This window comes from Opisthocomus hoazin, chromosome 7 (assembly GCF_030867145.1).
Source record: "Opisthocomus hoazin isolate bOpiHoa1 chromosome 7, bOpiHoa1.hap1, whole genome shotgun sequence".
Taxonomy (NCBI): domain Eukaryota; kingdom Metazoa; phylum Chordata; class Aves; order Opisthocomiformes; family Opisthocomidae; genus Opisthocomus; species Opisthocomus hoazin.
In genome coordinates, this window is record NC_134420.1 from 33534892 (window position 1) to 33554296 (window position 19405).

At 42.7% G+C, this 19405-nt stretch overlaps 1 protein-coding gene across 2 annotated transcripts; it reads right to left on the bottom strand.

Moving 5' to 3' along the window:
• Positions 1–2118: 2118 nt before the first annotated feature.
• Positions 2119–16559, bottom strand: DCAF4 (DDB1 and CUL4 associated factor 4). 2 transcript variants are annotated; one of them, XM_075425733.1, is made up of 14 exons: positions 16506–16559; positions 15733–15848; positions 14013–14106; positions 12133–12290; positions 10552–10634; positions 9806–9908; positions 8665–8808; positions 7931–7980; positions 6579–6658; positions 4873–4968; positions 4665–4762; positions 3784–3960; positions 3468–3582; positions 2119–2525 (listed from the first exon to the last, which is right to left on the bottom strand). In XM_075425733.1, exons 2-14 carry the CDS (start codon positions 15844–15846, stop codon positions 2332–2334), a joined length of 1506 nt encoding a protein of 501 aa, XP_075281848.1. In that variant the 5' UTR covers positions 15847–15848; positions 16506–16559; the 3' UTR covers positions 2119–2331. The 2 variants fall into 2 exon arrangements, with proteins under 2 accessions (XP_075281848.1, XP_075281849.1); XM_075425734.1 differs by lacking the exon at positions 15733–15848 and having other exon boundaries at positions 14013–14110; positions 16506–16545.
• Between the last annotated feature and the right edge of the window lie 2846 nt (positions 16560–19405).

The following is a 19405-nucleotide window of genomic DNA, read 5'->3' on the forward strand; positions in this document are numbered from 1 at the left end:
TGCTGCAGCTCACACCCTCTATCTCTGGGGAAAACATTTTGTGACTGATGGAACAGTTTTGCCAACCCACTTGTTTAACTGCAGACACTCCTGCTCAGTTACAGCCTGAGAGGTTCCCTGCACACGCACCAGTACGAGGTGAGCAGAGCTGATGGCTGATCACGATGAAGGTGGTGGGGCGCAAGCCCTCCATAAATAGGTTGATCTAGCCAAAAGCTTTAGGTGCAAAAGAATAGTAGTATCTGCCAAGAAATAAAAAAGCTAGAAACCTTTGCAGCATGCCTAGGAGGGCAATGGTGAAGGTTTTCTCTGAGGGCAGGAACAGGATTGCACGGTACCCTGCTGTGCCTGATCAATCAGCAGAGCATCCCTCACCTCCCTCGGGCTGGAGCACTACTGTAACAGCTCTGCAGTGTACCTCCAGCCACCCCTGTCCCCCTACCTGTACATGGAGAGCGGATACGCTGCTGGAGTACTGCTGCTTCACTTCTGCTCGAAAATGTGTTTCTGCTGCTTGATGCCTTCTCCTGCCCCTCTGAGCAGGCCAGGTGGCCCTACACGCTGGAAGGGTTTCAGAGACAGCAGTACAAGCACAGGACAACACAGCAACATCAGGAAGGGCCTTGGAAAACAGATTAATTATGCCTGCTCAAAAGGTACGGTGGGGTTAATGGGGTAAGCAGCGAACAGACAGGTATCTGTCTGAAACAGACTTGTTTCTTCTTGCTCCTGGAATGCAATTCAGTGAAGCAGAAAAGCTCTGATGGGGACTTGCAAGCCCCTTCCTTCCCAGGGTGCTGCGCACTGCTGCACCCCTCCACAGTGAAGACACAGATGGTGTCCCCGGTGCGAGTGCTGCCCTGGGTGCTCCCGACTGTAGGCCACAACTAACAGTCACTGGCACCACTTCTCTTTGTGCGCACATGCAGCCTGTACCCAATTTCAGAAGGCACCTGGACTGCAGACGCCCAGCCTAGCTCTCTGACACGGCCATCTCACTGAGCCAGCTGGACACAGCCTCCACCCATGCTCCACATGCTGGGCAGCAAGGATGTGATCATACCCGTTTGTACGCTCACCCACTGGCCTGGCAGGGCCCCATGGGAAGCAGCCTCTCTGATGACACAGTTGTACCTCTGAATGCCCCAAGTGGATCCCAAGATGGAAAGTTCCTGCATTCCTTTTCCAAGAATTCTGGAAAACTGCAGCATCTTTCCTGTAGAGTCTCACCAATTCATAAGGGCTTTCAGGCCCTGTAGGCTCCTGATCTTGTCAGTGCTTCCTACATATACTGGCTGCAGAATGCTCTTGCCCAAACCAGACTGGTTTCCAGGAAGGAGCTGGAGGTAATGAGGCTCCATGGGATGACAACTGTTCTCAAATACAGATACAGCATCATCCAGTCACTGTGGGCTGGTGCTACAGCTTCACAGCTGAGGACCCAGTTGTACCTCTGCTTGCAAAAGCTCTGACTCTGCATGGGTGATCTCATACCCCAAAGAGGATGTGGTCTGTTCGGGCTGGGCTTGTCTCCTGCTACAGCTGCGTAGGCAAGCCTGCCATTCCCGACTGCTGACCAAACTCCAGGTTAGGGGTGTGGACTCAGTTAGGAAACACTATGATAAATTAACAGGTACATTCAGCCTAGCTACTGGACCAGGAAAGGGACTTTATTCTACACATGCTGCCTTTTACAGGGAATGGTGGCAGGGCAGTGGCACACTACCATCACCTGAGAAGGAAAAAATTTAGCATGGCCCAGCTCAAAGGACTGACAGCGTGAGCAGGGAACCAGCTGTTCCTTGGACTGCTTCCAACCATAGATGTAGTACAGACAGTTGACACAGGGACCCAGACCAAAGCTACCCCAAAGCAAGCCCCAGAATACCTAGTGTCAGCTTCTCACCACCACCAACTTCTCTCTGCTAATTCACTCTGTTGCACCAGCCCACTTCCTAATGTGGATGTAACCACAGCTAAGTGGTTATATGACCAAACTAGAATAAGTTAGAGCAGCCTTTTGCCAGCAAATTCAGCTAGCATTAGTCAGGCTTTTACTGCAAGTTACCAGCTTTTCAAAGCTTATAGCTAGATTTCAAAGAGGCTGAATATTGCCTAAAAAGTTAAACAGCATTCCGCTTTTATTTACAAGATGTCTGAGATGTATACAGCAAGATTTGCTGAACCTGCTGAAGGAGATGCAGAATTTCATGAGTAAAGCAGATGCAACAGCAGCACACAGTGACTCAACAGCCTGGTGACTGGTGCAAAAATTCTGAAGTCATGTATAGGCTGGCAAGTTTGTAGACCAGGTCTGAGGAGAATATGGTGTCAGTTATAGGAGAAGTGGTAGAGATCCTGTTTGACAGCCATGAGTAAGCCAGGAACTCCTCGGCTACCCCCAAGTCTTGAAGAAAACACCACACTGGGAATGGCATCTTTGGAGGATGGGTGGGGAGAAGGGATGGTTCTAAGCAGATGGGCATCGTGCAGACTCCAAATTCTGGTGTAGCAATCCTGACCAACTGGAAAGGAAAGGACAACAGAATTCAGCATCACACAAAAAGTATTTTACACAGCTCTACAAGATAATCATCACAGAAGCAGGAGATCAATGGGGAAAAAAACCTGACCATTTCTACACACGCTAAAGGCAAAGTGCTTATCAATACTCTACGAAACAGAAATTCTACGCTGAATACTGCAAAAGTGGGAAAAAATGTGCATTTCCTATTCGGCAATAAAAGGTACGATAAATCAGTATTTGGAGTGCTTTCCTCATTATCAAGCTCCTAAGCCAAAAAAAAGGGGAGCAAAACTCGCTCTCAAATTAACCAGAACTCTTCCCATTATTTTGTCACTTACTGACCAGTCCAAGGAGGGGAGGTCATGATGTTTGCACTGACATTGTGAAAGTTGGCTATACTTTGCTTCATTTATTGTTACCTTTCCTCCCCCAACCCCAAACAAAATAAAATAATCTCAGACTGTAGCCAAGAATATTCAAAATGAACCTGAGTGGTACAGACAGTTTACAAGGAGTTATGCTTACGTGCCTAATGCTTCAGTCTGTCACCACACTACCCACTTAAGCACCAAACAAATATATACACGGTCTTCAGTCTCTACATAAAGTTATCACCAAGTGTCCCGTTTACACATCGTTTCCCTGAATTTCAAAGTAAGTGTTTTCTGTTCTACTGTGGAAGGGATAATGGGACTTTTCCAGGGCACAGCAGATAAAGCTGTTAAGCACTACACAGGGGTGATTACAGTAGGTGTGCATCCATAACATTATTTCTTAATTTTCATAGGATATTAAAGTATGTCTAAGGCTAATTTTCTTCTCAATTTTAAAGAACTAACAGCTTTACAGCCTCCAACAGCTGTAGCTAAGAAACACTCCTTGGGCATACAAAAATCACTGCCATGCACTCTGCAAGTAGAGGGGAAAAAAGTCAACGCACCTGCTGTAAGAAGTCCTTCCTCCTCATTCACATGCAAAGGGAGAACAGCATATTCATTGTGATGACCTTTGTACTGTTTCACACACTTTGCTGTTCTCAGGTCCCACAGTTTTATCTGCAAGTTGAAGTAATTGTTTGAAAGAGGATATATTAACAAAGCAGAGAGCACTTTATGGTTGAGAAGTGGATCTGAACTACCACCCAGCTCCATACTATCCCCCAAAGAGCAAGTATCCACCCTCCGGACTGGGATAAGCACCTGTCAATGCCCAGATACTAAAAGAAACACAGTACCCTAAACACAACAAAGCCGTACCTTTCCAGCCATATCTGCTGCCATAAGATAATGTTCAGCCTCAAGCAGGCGAATAGATGTAACTGCTGAGTCATGGAAGAGACGAATCGCTTTCCAGCTCTGGCCCTTTCGGCTGCGTTGGCGCACATCAATGCTGAAAATCTCACCTGAACGGCAGCCATTGTACAGCATCGGGGTCTGGAAGAACCCAACAGAAAGAAGCATCCTATGTAACATCTGCAAGGATCTTACAAGTTATACAGACAGAAGCTGTGTCAAGTTTTTGAGCTCTCTGGTGTAATTGTCAAATTATTTTATTAATATGGGCATTAAGAACCAGAATTTTTATTACACACTGCAACATTTTTTCAGCCAACTCATTAGTTCCATTCAAACCTCAACTACTTACTTTAGCTATAAATGTTCAGCTAAGTAAGCAGGAACTTAGTCTAACGTAACAGCAAAACAGGAACTGGATTCTCATATTTTGATTTCACCCTTCTCACTAAATCTTTGTGAACAAGTCCATTAGTATTTTATAGATGTTTTCTCCTTCTTGATGGAGACAATACACTGAGTGTTAACAAAATGAGGCCATTTGCCAAAACCAAAACAATTTTACAACACATTATTACTGTGCTCTTTGTACTTCCTTAATTTCCTTTTTACCTCTGTACAATTAACAAAAATTGCCCCAGAGTTCGAAATCAGTTAATCTTTATTGTTGCTATTCATTTGTGTGCAAGCATCAGACCACATCAGCTCTGTTGTGGAGCAGCTGTCCAACAGTAATTGTAATCGCAACCTTATGAACAGCATGAGTCCCAACATAAACAGAACAAAAAGCCCACCAATGAGGCAACGCTCTGAAAAAATGAAGATTCGTGTATGGTTCTCCTTACCTGTGTGGCAAACTGTTGTGCCAAGACATCACTACTGGTTCCAAATGTCTGTCGATGCCCTGTCACTACATTGGTTACAAGAACTCGTCGTGTCAGGCCTAAGGAAGACAGATATGATCATTTAACTGTAATTTGAGTAGCAGGTGGGAGATGAACCCAAGAAGTCTTTCCCACTAAGACAGAAGGGGTTGCCAGCCTTGCAGATCACCTGTGCTGAAACAGTTGTCTGCTTGGGGATTCAGGCACCAAGCACAGGACCAGGCAGTGGATATCTTGAAACTGCAAAGCATTCCAGGTCGATCTCCTAGGAGAGAGGAGAAACACATGAAGCGACCATAAAATGTTTGGACAGGATGATAACTGAGAAAGCTTCTCTGGATTTCCACACTTCTTTCAACATTTCCACCTGAAGCAGAGAAAATGCTACACAATTTGTGTCCCTGTGCTACTCGAGAGACAGGAAACAAAAGTGGGACTTCATGATTGTAGGCTGAAGACTTACAGTCTATATAGATACATGACTGTGAGAGATTGTGAAATGTATTAAGTAGTCAGAGGGCTGACCATAGCAGGAAAGAGAAAAATAACACTTGCCTTACAGCACTAAGTAAGCCATTTTTAAAAGATGAGTGGGCTAGAAACACGAAACATTTACTTTATAAACTATAGATTAGCTGAAGCCTAACCTATAAGGTCTTGGCCTGCCTATTTAAAAAAAAAAAAAAAAAAGGTCTGACTAAGTAACAATACCGTAGATTTGACCGTTACTCATGTAGCTCCTGCACAAAGTCTACTAATTGACATAAATTTTAAGTCCTCAGTTTTCACTTCCTTCATGACACATCCACCATGATTCATACATGTCACGCAGCACAGATGACATGTCTAAAACATGGGTTTAGACAGGTTAAGTTCTACTTTGCTCCCAGCACATACTTAGCAAGCCAACAATTTAGCAGAGTGAAGTCAAGAAACTTGGAAATACCTAAAACAGTCAACAGGAAATACTACATAGGAGGACTTTGGTGGAACTCAGGGCACCTAATTATGATGAAGGGTTTAAAATGTTCTACAGACCAATTGGACATGCTGGCCTAGCAGCCATCCATCTTCAGTGATTCTTCAAGTTCATGCTAACTCTATGCATCTTTTTTTTTTTAATGGCTGCATAAATAGCAAAACATTAAAAATTTAAAATAAGTCTATAACTCTTATCTATCACAGATGTCCTCTGTATAAACTTAACTGATCGTGTCTGAATGGAAACCAGGTTAGAAGACTGTACCGTGTGACTTGAAGAAGCATAGTTCTGACATCTATCACGAAAGTCCAATTAATAAAGTCCTGCCCCCAAGAACACTGAACAAACAAATATGTAAAGATACCACTACAGCCATCAGACTTCAGACATAGGATTCTCCAAATCAACCATGCTTACACACAACTGGGCATGAGCTTATACAAGGAGCTATGCGCCGAGACATTTATCAGCCTTCCACCTTTGATTAATCCACTGAGCGTACTTAAGTAGCTACTATGAGAAGGGACTCTGCAATGATTCTAGATAGTCTGTAAGGAAACTTGAGTACTTCTTGTGTGCAGCTTCTGAGTATTAGTTACAGGCCAAGCTACTCATAAAAAATGTCAAATGTTTACTTTACAAGTGAGGTGTTCTCCTGCCAAAGTCAAGTACTACATCATCAGCAGCTAAAAATAAACTAGTGCTTTGAATACTGCAAGTTCATTCATCTATTCACTTATTAAACTGTTCCAGACTTTCTAAGTTTTACGAGAATACAACAGTGTCACCAGCTACTGAAGAAAAGTGCAGAAATCATCTTTCCATTGTGCTCTTTTCATACCATAACTGCTATCAAAAACTGGAGGGAAAAAAAACCAACAAAAACACCCTACCTGGGTTAGTGCTGCTGAACAATGATGCTGGAAGCAGACTGGCACAGCCTGGTGTTTCTGCAATTCCCATGAGACACAGCTTGCTGAAGCGAGTTAAGGAAAACAAAAATTTCTGCCTAGAATGGAAAGGGCTGCCTAACATTTATAGCTGGGAAAAGCAAGATGCTCTGACACAGCCAGAGCTCACAATACTTTCCCTTTGACACCTTTGATGTGTCTTACAGCTTACAATTAAGTCTTGACTTTTTATTTCTTTCATAGAAAAGAGGTAGCAAGAACTCAAATTCTTGCTTCTGTATTTTCACTAACAGAAAAACAAGGTAAGAGGAATACTAAGGCATCTTTCTAGTAATAGGAAAAAAACCTGCATGGCCTACATAAATCATTCATCTCATCTTTACACGCTGAAAACACTGCATTGATATAGATCTGCTTTTCATGGAGGTAAGCTGGAGAAAGCGGCGCAGACACTGGGGAAGCAGATAAGACTCACTTTAGATTACATTAAAATCCTTACTAAAGATTATACCAGGTATGAATAGGATTTGAAGCTGCATTTCAAGTTCAGTGGGGTAAATCTGTGACATGACTAGAGGAAAGCACAAAATAACCAAATCAAACAATCCTGGACTCTAAACCAAGCCTGATGAACTCCTGCCACCTTCTGGATCAGTCCTGAATTGTTTGGCTTTTCCCAGGTGCCTTTACAGACATTTCTGTACAATTTCCTCTCTTTTGGCACTTCAGTAGCACATCTGTTGCCTCCCTCGTTAAAATACTCTTTTCTTCTTCTCTTCTGGGCTCTGCACTGTCCATTACTGCTTCCTCTACCATACCATCAATCTTCCTCTTCTTCTGAGGCAGATCTGCAGAACATGCTCTGAAAGTTGCAGAGCATGATGCCAATGAATTGTTCCCATTCTCCTCTCGCCCCAACCAATATGGGGATGGTTTACAACAGAAACCAACCAACCCACTTTCAAAGAGGTCCACTTCAAAAAGAAAGTTAGTTGTCTTAACCCTCTGTCTTGTTCCTCTGCCCCAGCCAATTTCTAAACATCAGATCATTTTGGATATGGCATCTACACTGTTAATGAAGTGGGAAGTCTCCAGGGCAGGAAATGTGGTCTTTCACCTACTATTACGCTGGAACTATTCTACATACATCTATAACAGAACCATACACCTGTCTCTCTAGCTCCAAAATCTTTCAATTTTTATAACTCACTGTTTTTCAGAAAACTTAATTTCTGGGGTAACTACATGAGAGGTCTTCCTGGAAGTTAGTTATGTGCACCATGATGCAGACTTGTGAAAGCTGAACCGAAATTTTGTTTCTTTTAAAAGGATATAAAACATGAGAATCTGGATGAGTCAATGATGCCCAGCACACAGAATTCACCTTCAGACACAAGAAGACATACTATTTTTGTGATCTCTTACTCAATTCATGAAAGCATATTTCCATGCAAAGATGAAATAAAGCTATGCGCTGGGCACGTTTCCTTAGCCCACTAAATAGCCCAGTAGTGGGACACAAGTGTTTCAGCCTCATACTACTCTTAAATGTAGGAGACACGGCAGCATTAAGAAGTTTGTCCAAACACAGATTGAGACGCCAAGCACATCTGACTATTTAAGAGATCATCTTTAAAATAATCTGAGCATGAGCAGATTATAAAAGCCTGTTTTAAATATGCTTCACGCTCAAGGAGAAAAATAATTCTGGGAAAATATTTTTAAGAAAGAAGCATGCAAATCTTAGTAGTTTCTGGCCCTCAGCATCAGTTTTGTCAGCTGTAGCCAAGCGCTACTCTGATGTAAGCACTCTCCTTGGAAGCTGGTACTTCTGCATAGTCTTTTGTTCCAATTGTAACATAACATTCCTGAGAACCAACACTGATACTGAGGACTTTCAGAGACAAGTTTACAGTGCTTCTGTGTTTATCCAAGCTTCACATTGCTAGATTCTTCCTTTCTCTCCTCCTAACCCCTTCCGCAACCCTTGTGCATTTCCACCTGTGCCTCCCCAGAACATTGTTCTGAGAATGCAACAACCGAAGGAAGCAGGAACAGAACACCGTACTTTGCGGTTGGTGAAGTAGAGGTTATCATACATCTCCACAGTGAGAGACTCCTTCCCCAAACCACTGAGACTGATGATACCATATTTACATCCTCCATGCTCCACATCGTTCACAGTGAATATCCGTTCACAAGCAACATCTGCCTGTAAAATAAAAGCTTACTGGTCACACTTACTGGAAACTTGCAGGAAAAAAAACGGCTTGAGGGAGCTGCATTAGGTCCAAAACAAACAAGACATTAATTCATATCCCTTTAGCACCATCTGCTTTCCATTCATTTCTAAAAACAGTGGCCAGCTCCCTTTTATACGCATGCACAAAAAAATATGAGTAATAAAATTATTTAGCCCTTGAGTAACAACAAATACTCTTGAATTCTGTTAATAACTGTTCTAGACACTTACTCTGGCTGATCAGTAAGCACAGACTGGTATTGGTAGAGGATGCAAAACAAAAATTTAAACCTTATCAAAAGCAAATGTGGAATTTTCCTGCTTTTGGATCACAGCAAAACAGCTGGTGCTATATTTCAACTTATCTTTTATAACGCTAAATTTCGGACTCCCTTCTGGCTTCAGCTACCCTCGGCAGTGCTCTCTTTACAAGGCCAGGAGCTGGTCCTGGAGAGCTTCCTATATAGACTATGAAAGATATTTGGTCCAGAGACCTCCCCTACACATGCAGTACCATCAAAGCCTGTAGAAACTGCCTTCAGATCATGAGAGGTAAAATGATTACTGATGTTTACATAGATTCTTTGGATCACAGACTTTGCCACTTTCAAATTCTTCTCTTCCATTTTCTTCTTTCTCTTAATCCTCTCCACTTCCTAGCCCCACACTAATTATCCACTCAATTGTTTATTGCCAAAAGAACATGTTGATCAGCCTCAAAAAGAAAAAAAAAAAAAAAAAAAAAAAAAATCACTTTCATATCCAACCTTTTCATCATTTGCCTTTCTAGGAAAGAAACAGCCACTTCCTACCTGTTCAAAATTACCAAGCACAGATTTTGAGAACTGACAACACCATGAATAACACATCTTTGAAAGCAAAATTTGACCTATGGGATTTGCTTACAAGATTTTCATTGAAGATGGGCTCTCTTTATCCTAAAGACTTAACAGTTCTCATAACATACCACAATTATTTTAAAATTGTTGGTTCCAGCAACTGAGGAATCTGGACTGTGAATTTCTATCTTCTTCCTCTGCATGCAGTTCACTTTTAGTTCATGGACCATCCTGTAGATGTGGGGCAGGGGGAGAGAGAACTGAGGTAAGCCTAGGTTTAATGCCAACAAATAGAATTTTGGACAGGATATCTAGAACTGCTTCTCAATCACAGAAGATAAAACGCCTGAACAACTAGCGTGCTGCAATTTCACTTATATAACCCATGAACACGTGCATCTTCCACATTCATGGAATTTCATCTCATTTCATTTTGAACCCCAGCACATCTTCAGTAGCAAAAGCAACAACATAACAAGTCACTAACTTGCCTTCTACGCTGTTAACGAATAGGAGCTTTCTTAGCTATTCTAACGGGGGGCAGGGGGATTGGTCACATCAGCTGAAGAGCAGTCATCCAAAGAAAAGCTGCACTGTATTCATTAAGCACAATGTGGCAAAACAGCATATATATATATATATATATATAAAAAGAGGTTTTGAACTCTGTTTTTCTGAAATTGGGAAACTTCTTCATTTGAATTCTCATCACTACTAAATTGATTATAAAAGAATATAACTATTTTTTATTGTAAGTAGTATGTTCCTCTTTGTCCTAAGTGCAACTGGAAGAAATGCAAAAAACCTGACAGGAAGAGTTGCACTAATAGCAAAACTTGGTATTGCAAACAGAAGACAAATCAAATCATTGTACCTGCAATAACTTTTGGAGCTGAGCAAACCCAGCTGCCTTTTCTGTAACAGCATAGACGAGTTCAGTCCAGCCCTCGGTGCTTTCTGGAAGAGAATTATCATGAAAGTGTACTCAGTTATTTGCTTGTTTACGATTCAAACATGGCTCTGGGTCTTAGATGTTTGGGATATTTAGGTAACTTTTTTCTCTAGCCTACATACATTAAGATTTTCAGAACATCTACAAAACACATTCCAGTACCATCTCCCTGGTCTACTACAGCAAATAGACAAGAATATATTCCTGTGAGATGTGGGGTGCTTCTATAAATACAAAAACTGCAGGAAAAAAAACAAAAAGCAACAGCCATTAATTGCCTGACATAATCAGCAGTACCACCTTGAGGTATGAAGTCACTTTCTGGTTTCACTATAACACCTTAAATTCTTATTATACAGCAAAATTTTCTTTCACAACAAGACTACTATTAACAACACAGTCTTACTGCTGCACTAAACTACTTTTCCATTCATAATTTTTTAAAATTTCATGCGAATACTTTCTGGGGAGACCAAAGGATAAACTACTTTGCAGAGTTACACAGGGAGAAATCTTTTTTTAATGCTCAGACAAAGCAAGTATTTAAGAGTCAAAATGTTCTTATCTGTGAGCCTAATTCAGATGTCTGGTTCAACAGGTAGATTTTGAGAAGAGAGGTATATCCACAGTTCCCATTAATGGCAACGTGGCCAGCAGCTTTTTGGTATCTATGAAACCTAAACTGATCATGGAAACAGCTAAAACAACCAAAAAAAGCCAAACCCAAACCAACAGCATCACTTTCACAATGAAGACTGAAGAGCTGAATAGCTGGTTGAAGTGAGAACTTCATTACCTAAGCAGAAAAATACCCCTCGCTTCTTCCAAATGACAGCATATTTGAGCTGAGCTGTGATTTGTGAAGTTATAAAACACAGCTTTCAGGTAATTAAAAAACATCCTTGTTGGGTATTTTACCCAGATTACAGATATGCAGCATCAGCATTAACTCTGCTATAGCCCTTTATGATGAAAGGCATACAGGCTTTCCAGGCATAAACATAAGACCTGCCTTGATTTTACCTATGAAAAAAATTCTTCATGAAAAAGCTGTATCTAACAATACTAATATAATTATTAGTATTGTTAGATACAAATAATAATATAATAATTAGTATTGTTTCTTCAGGGTTCAGGAATATGATCAATACATTTAGTAAACTTGGAAAACTTAAAAACAAGACCCCACTTTGCCAATTCAAGGCAGGGATTTGAAACCTGGCGTCCAGTGTCCAGACTCAGGCGTAACTGTTGGACACTGCAATTCTGAGCACAGTTCCTGTCTCTTTACAAGTTTTTTGTTTGCAATGACTTGCTTTCATTCCTGCGTGGAACAGCCAAACAAAAGGCTTGAAGGACTGCAAATTCTCAGCAAAAAAGAAATTTTCATTTCTTCAGGCAGCTTAGGGAACTGTACCACAGCCAGAATTGAAAGGCTTTAGCTATAATCTGTCCTGGGCCAGAGGACAATAAAGCCTAATTGCAATCTTTTTCAGAATGTACCTTCTTTTGTTTTTCTTCCTCTTCTAAGAGTCTCACTCTTTTGCATTCCATCGCCTTGTACTGAATGCTCTCCTTGGTGAGTGGGTTGTAATTATTATGTCCAGGCAGCAGGCGAAAATAGCGGTTCTTTTCTGAGTCATAGTAAAATCCCGGCAGTTCTCAGAGAGGGAAAGAAAAAAAAAAAGTGGAAAAACCCAGGCAAAATGAGATGGATAACTAAGTTTGTTTATTGCTCTTTGACATCCCACATCTTCACGGGAACACCAGAGTCACAAGGCCCAAAGCTCTTGCTCCCAGCAGGTCCCAAGCATGATACACAGACTAGGAACAGGTGACAGCCACTTAAAGAAAAAAAAAGACTATTTACATTTCCAAATGCAGTGCTGTTACACAGGTACAGAAGGGATGTCACCACTGACCAACATGAAATTCAGACAGATCGGAGCAGCAGAGCGGAAAGGTTTTGCTGCAGAACAAAACCAACCTTTCTTCATAAATCAATCATGAGGGGACACTCTTTGTTAAAAGATTAGGTAGGGCAGTCACAAACAAACAAACAAAAGTGACAACAAAGTATCACCCAAACCAAAATAAAGTGATTCACTTCCCAGAACAAGCCACTTTTTCTTCAACACATAGAAAAGATCTAGATACAATCAAGAGTACATTTGGACAATACACAGAGGCTCCTTCCAAAGATAATTGGGATGACAGAAACATTCAATTTTAGTGCTTCACTGTCTGGGTAAATTCACTGAGGCAGACAGGGAAAATACTTGGACAGATCCATAACAGTACATTGTCTCAAGACAAAGGATTTTATTCAGAAGAGGTGAGTATTAACATCATCTTTTCAAGAGCTTTTATTTAAACCTTTATCTACTACCAGAAATTGCATCTGAAGTAACCACTTTTTGCTGCTTGTCAGCATCTTTTAGGTTTCAGCTCAGCAAGAAGTGAACAAGATTTATTCAGGTCAACAAAAATACAGAGTTAGTGAATGAATCAGTAAGGTTCATAAAAGCACACCGCATTTAGTATACAGAATCTAATTACACGGCAATAAATGTTTTGCAGGATACACCTCCTAACATGCTCACAACCTCTTAACCACAAAAGGGTGACATATAAAAAAAGTCTCTGGCTTTGTCTGTTGTTGTTAAGAGGTTGTAGAATCAGTGGCGTATCAGGACTCCCCTGTTCTGGAATGTATGTTCCCACAGGCTTAGCTTTTGCTGGGGTTGTTTAACGAGTCAGGAAACCAGAATGCAAACAGGATCATCTTCATCAACAGCACTGCTACTGCATCAAGTCTGGTTTCACCAGTTGACTCTCTGATAATGAACAAACATTGAGCCAGAGTGTATTTCTTACAGACTACAAAATACACTGAAAGCATAGAGAGAGATGATTTCCCGCCCCATGCTGAAGTGGTAGATTGTTGTGTCTTTTAAAAGACTAAATAACAGGATGTAGGTTATAAGTTTTGTATGCTCTCTTATTTTCTTTGCTTATTTAATGTTACTATTGAAAAATGTATTTTTATAACGTCTTCAGCACATATGAGAAAAGAAATAAAGTTCATTTTCTTCCCAAAACAACATTTCTGGAGGGAGGAACAGAATTCTGTTTTTTCCAGTTTATATCAGCTTGGTGAAACACACAAGTTTTCAAACATGTGAAGCACTTGTGGGCCTGAAAGCGTATTTGGCCCTTCTCCCTAGATCCTCACTTACTACCTCTTTTTATATCACTTTTCTCCACAAACTTTACTGCTTATATCATTCCTTTAACACCATACTATTAACGCAGCTACTGCTCTTTTTTCATACAGTCAGCATATAGACACCAATTTTTGACCCATAAGCATAGTCTCTTACCTGGTACTACAGAGTTCTGTGTTGAACTGGATGAAGCAGGATCTCCACTGCTGCTGGGGCCTGCGTTCATGGAGGTCTGTGGTTCCTCCTGTTCCTGCCTAAAAAAATAGCACTGCCTTCAAGACAGGTTCACAATTGTCCTACACATCTTTCCCACAAAGAATCAGGAAAGCAGCTTGTTATTGACATTAATGGAGCACGATTTGTCAGGGCTGTGATAAGCACACTGTGCATATCACCATATATTAAACTATGAAAAAGAAACAGTAAAAATATTCAGCTTTAAAACTTCTCAATAGCATTAGAGATACCAACACTAGAGGAGGCTGCTGATTCTACAAGTGCCTTTAACTCTTTTCAGCAAAAGATTAATTCTGGGCACCTTACCATATCCCCTGATTAAAAGAAACGCCCACCCCTGAAAACATGTAAGTCTTCACAGCATAAAGCGAGAGACAGTATGGGTAAAATACTGATGTCAGGTCAAAAATATTTCACTGTTCTCTTCATGACAAGAATTTCACTGATGAGGTTCAGAAACACGCAAAATACACAAAAGTTTAATGAAAACTCCAAGAAAGAAAAGTCTCTAATAAACATCACAGTTGACAGTTACAGAAGTAACTGCAGCTTTCTTCTTTTTGAAGTAATTTAAATGGGCACATTCAGTACTGATGAGCAAAATTCCACTGGGATGTTTTCTGAATCACCCATACAATTCTCACTTTTTAGATAGGTCTTATTACATGTCATCTTAAAAGCATTAGGCCAAGATGTTTTCCAAGAGTCGTAATTTATTGAAAACAAAATGACAAAGAAATTCTAGTTCTAATACCAGCTCTATTGCTGTTTGATTACACAACTTTGAAAACAGCTAAAGAACATAACTGACCTACAAGGGGGAAAAATCCCCATGCCAAACCCAAGCACTTCAATTTAAAACTTTTTAATAAAATCCTTTTAATTCCATATTCACAGAATTAGGGCCCATTTGCCTTTCTAACTTTTCTTACACAAATACAACCAATGGGGCAACTCATATATGTATATTTATATGTCTCTTTCTCTAAAAATTTTAAAAAAAATGCTTACAGTATTAAAGCAAAAGATTGGCCTCTTTTACTCCTGCAAGAGGCACTAAGGAAAGAACACAGGAAACAAAAAGAGACATAAAAATAGCTCAAACATAGCCAGTATAATTTCTAAAGTTAAAAACGTACTTTTCTGAAAGAATCAGTTCTCAAGGCAGTGGATTATTGCTAAGACCTTGTTTCAGTTTCCTGATCTGCTAGATGTGGCATTATTGCCACATTACTTCACATGCTTTCACACTTTCAGGAAGATCCTTTAATGACAGTTTTTACGCTACCAGACACTGAGGCATAAAATAAATGGGCAGGCGGAATGAAGTACTTATATTTTTCCTCCCTGAACTATCTTTGCATATTGATGAAGAGTTTACAGACGATCAGGCACACCTGAACGGACTAGCTCATGGAATCACTCTCATTTTAAAATCGATATACAGTTGCAAACATAAGATACATTTCCAGACATCAGTGCAACTCCACTCCCACTGGGGATGACAGATACACCAGAAGCACTGTCCCCTAGATTTTCAGACGGCAGCCCTCCCAGTTCTAGACAGCCATCACTCTGCGGATTGACTTCGGCAAAACGTCTCATGGCTTAACCCATGCTAAGCACAAGCTGCATATACTTGCCTTTCAGTACAGTTACTGTGATCGCGTCTTCTGTACCGACGGGGGCGGGAGCCGTGCTTGTGACTGCTCCATCCACACTTTTCTTTGCCTCTCCAGTAATTTCTCCTCATTTCTACCCATAAAGCAAACGTATACGCATACTGCAATGTGACCCAGCACCAAGGAGGCAGACTGAAGAAACTAATTTACTTTTAAAGAGGAATGCTTTCAAGTCCAAACGGCACCAGACCCTAAAGCAAGGACAGGCAGCAGAGCAGCACCGGCCGTCTGGAGGAGGCTGCAAGCGGCGCGGCACGGTGCCGGCCCCCGACTCCCGCAGCACCCACGGACACCTCTGGCGAAACCCTCCCGGGCGGAGGAGCCCCACGGCCCAACGGCGCGGGCAGCCGCCACCTCCTTCCGAGCAGAGGGGCTCTCTCAGGCGGTGACACGGCGAACCGACCACCGGCGGCCTGCCCGCCTCCCGCCCCGGGCCCAGGGGTACGGCGGTACGAGCAGGCGGCCTGCCGGCAGTCGGGGGGGCAGCTCCCCTCCGCACGGCAGCCAGGCCGGACCCGCGGGCCGACACCCCCGGCCACGGTTTTGTAAGCGACCGGGCCCGCTGACCGCCCGCGCTGCGGGCGCTGCCTCACACCCGCCGACTTCCCTGCTGCGCCCGGACCAGCTCCACGGCTCGCCCCGCCGCGCTGAAGCTAAAGGCCTCTGAGGCGGAGGCGCAACCGCGGCCAAGGCGTCCCCCGCCACGTTCCCCGGACCGCCCGACCCTCACCGTCCCGCCACCGGGCCTCGCCGCGTCCAGCCTGCCGCCAAGGCCCCGCCCACGCCCTGATGAGCGCGCCTGACTGGTCCTCACCCGCGCCTGTCGCTTGACGGACGGCTCGCTCACCAAACAGCAGAAGGCCGAGCCGGCGCGTGCGCCCTACGGCGGGTTGCGGGCGGCTCGGCCGCCCTGGCCGCTGCGGGCAGGCCGGGCTGGGTGGGCTGCAGCGGCTGCGGGGTGGGCCGGGCCGGGCCTGCTCTGCTATGCAAATTAAACCTGATTAGGGGAGCGCAGGGGCGTAGGGATGGAGTTTTTGGCAAAAGGGAGTCGCTCAGCGCGGTGTAGAGGCAGCGCGGGGTCGGCCCTCAGGTGGCGGGGGGCGGGCGGGGCTGCGCGGCCACTGGGCGGTGCGTGGGGCGGCGGGGCCGCAGCAGTGCGGGCGGGGAGAGGCAATGGCTGAGCCCCGTGAGGGGAGGCCCTTGCTGCCTCCAGGAACTGGGATGGAAGGCGGTGGGTTGGCGGGGCGCGGGGGGGGGGAGGCAGAGCTGCGTGTTTCTGAGGGGCGGGGTCGCTGGGAGGGCACCAGCGCGCCCTTGCTTGGGTCCCTTTGCCTTGGGGGAGCTAGAAGCTGTTACAAACGCTTTAAATTTCTCAAGGGTTTAGAAAAGAGAGTGGTGGCTCTAAGTGACCCTCCCAGCTGAGGCCTCTTGGTGCTTAAATAAGCTTTTGAGCCTTCTACTGCTGGGCAGCCAACAGTTCGCCGGGTGATTCTCAGGCACCGGCCCTGGGGTGGGTGTGGGAAGCCTGCAGCAAGTGGGCAAGGTGGGAGAAGAAACTGGGGGCTGTGGCAGGCGGTGGCAGGGAGAGCTCGGCGCTCCCCGGTTGGGCAGCAAAAGCTGAAAGAGCGGCAAAAGGGTGTAGTGGATGTAAGAACGCCTTCTCTTCTTAATCTTTTGCTCCAGGTGTCCTTAAGCTGGTTGTGTGTAGTGGCTTTCCTGCTTGTATGGCACCTAGGAGTTAAAAAATTAAAACCAATGTGGTACAAATGTTTATTCCTCTAATGGATGATTGAGATTATAGCTCATGGTTTGCTGTAGTTCACAAAAATTGTAGAAAAACAGGGTTTAGCCTTTTTTGTTCCAAAAAGTTAGGGTGTTTTTTGTTACTTTTATAGCTTTAAGTAAGAGAATGTCAGTACTGGGAAAATACACAATGGATTTTTACTTGTTCCTTTGAATGTTTGGACCTTGCATAAATTTGCTATGCGTACTTGGAAGGAGAGTAATTTTGGGGAGATAATTCTTTTGTTCTGGCTCTCAGTTGGTCTGTGTTTCAAGTTCAAAATGAATAGAGTTAAAAATAGCCCAGGAAAGTATGCCTTTAAGGATGTGAACAGCTGGAGAATTCAACTGCAGCTTGTATAGGTTGTGAGCTGTATTTCTTTGCATTTACAAGGCATAGTCTAATTCTAAGGCATTTTTTCTTGATTCAGCATGCTTCTCATCGTGGTTTAGTGATACTGATGTTCAGCTTCTGCAAGGTAGTTTTAAACTTTAATACAGTAACAAGAGAAGAGTAAAAGTGCCTATAGAAAGCTGTATCGCCAGCCCTTGCTGTGAAGTGTTGTTAATACTGTCACTGGTGTAGGCTGGATTCAAAATGGTGGTTTATAGGGTATTGGTGCTTGTAGATCTATATGTAAATTTGATGTTGATACACCTATGGACAGGATTCTAGGCAATTTTTTTTTTTCTGTTTGCTGTCTCCTGGGTAGTAATTTGGAATGTCTAATGTTTTACAAGTTATGTTATACTCTGCTTCCTTTGTTGGCTTTGTTTCACCTTTTTAATTGCTGGTGCCAGTGATCAATGTTTCAGGTTCTGTGACCAATATCCCACTTGCAAGCTGTGGGTTTGACTCCACTGAGATGGAATTACCATCAGGGAAGAAGTATGTTAAATGATTTGTTTTCTCATGTGTATTGCATATACCTACTATGGCAACTCATAGACAAGAATAGACTGGAAGATATGTCAGAGATCGCTGGTTTTCTGTGTATATATGCATGTATTGAAATAAAATATACAAATATATAAATAAAATACATGCACCACCCCTACATTGTTCCTAAGCAATTGTTTGTCTAACCTCTTCTTAAAGCCTTTTGGTTTGGTATATTCTGTTTGTTTTATTATATCTTTTGCAGAAAGAATTTCTGATGTGTTACCTGAATGCTTATTGCTGCAATTTAAAACCATTACTGCTATTTATTTGCCTTCTGTGGATATAGAAAACCAATTTATTACCTTGTTCTCTGCAACCATATTACATATTTGAAAGTTGGTAATGCTGTCCCACTTGAGTCTACTTCTCTAGATTAAAGAGTAACTAAAGAATGCCAATTCACTCAGATATTACACGTAACAACTTTTAGCTTTCCTCATTCTTTCTTCCTTTTTGGACCCTTTCCATAGGGAACATGTCTTTCCTTGAAGTGTGTTCCCAGAAACTGGATAGACCACTACATTGTTGAGTGTGTTTTGCAGTCTGTACTCACGTTTGAGGGTTGTATGATGTTTTTACACCTGCACAACAGTGTTAACTTTCATGAAGCTTATGGTCAAAAGGGATGAGGGAGTTTCAGTTCAAACTGCTATGTGGTCAGTTGTTTTCAGTCTGGGTTTGTGGAATTGGCTGTGCTTGGGCTGGTCACAATTGAATGCTGCTCTTCTCAGACCGGTTCTGGGACTGTCAAGGCCATCCTGTCCTCCTCCATTTGCTCTGACTTTTTCTGCTGATTTGACTTGAGGGGAGTAGTCCATTAAGTATATACACTCAGGCTGTATTTACTTAGTTTGTTATTTAAGCTTGAAATATAATTGTGAATTGCATTAAAACATTCTGTAATG

Bases quoted from the DNA above. Each gene is read 5' to 3' on its own strand.
- DCAF4 (XM_075425733.1), bottom strand. From the start codon at position 15,846: ATGAGGAGAAATTACTGGAGAGGCAAAGAAAAGTGTGGATGGAGCAGT. The intron at 14,107-15,732 runs GTATATGCAGCT...TTTTTTAGGCAG, and splicing joins GTAACTGTACTGAAAGGCAA to GAACAGGAGGAACCACAGAC. The intron at 3,583-3,783 runs GTACGGCTTTGT...TTCAACTTGCAG, and splicing joins CAGCAGATATGGCTGGAAAG to ATAAAACTGTGGGACCTGAG.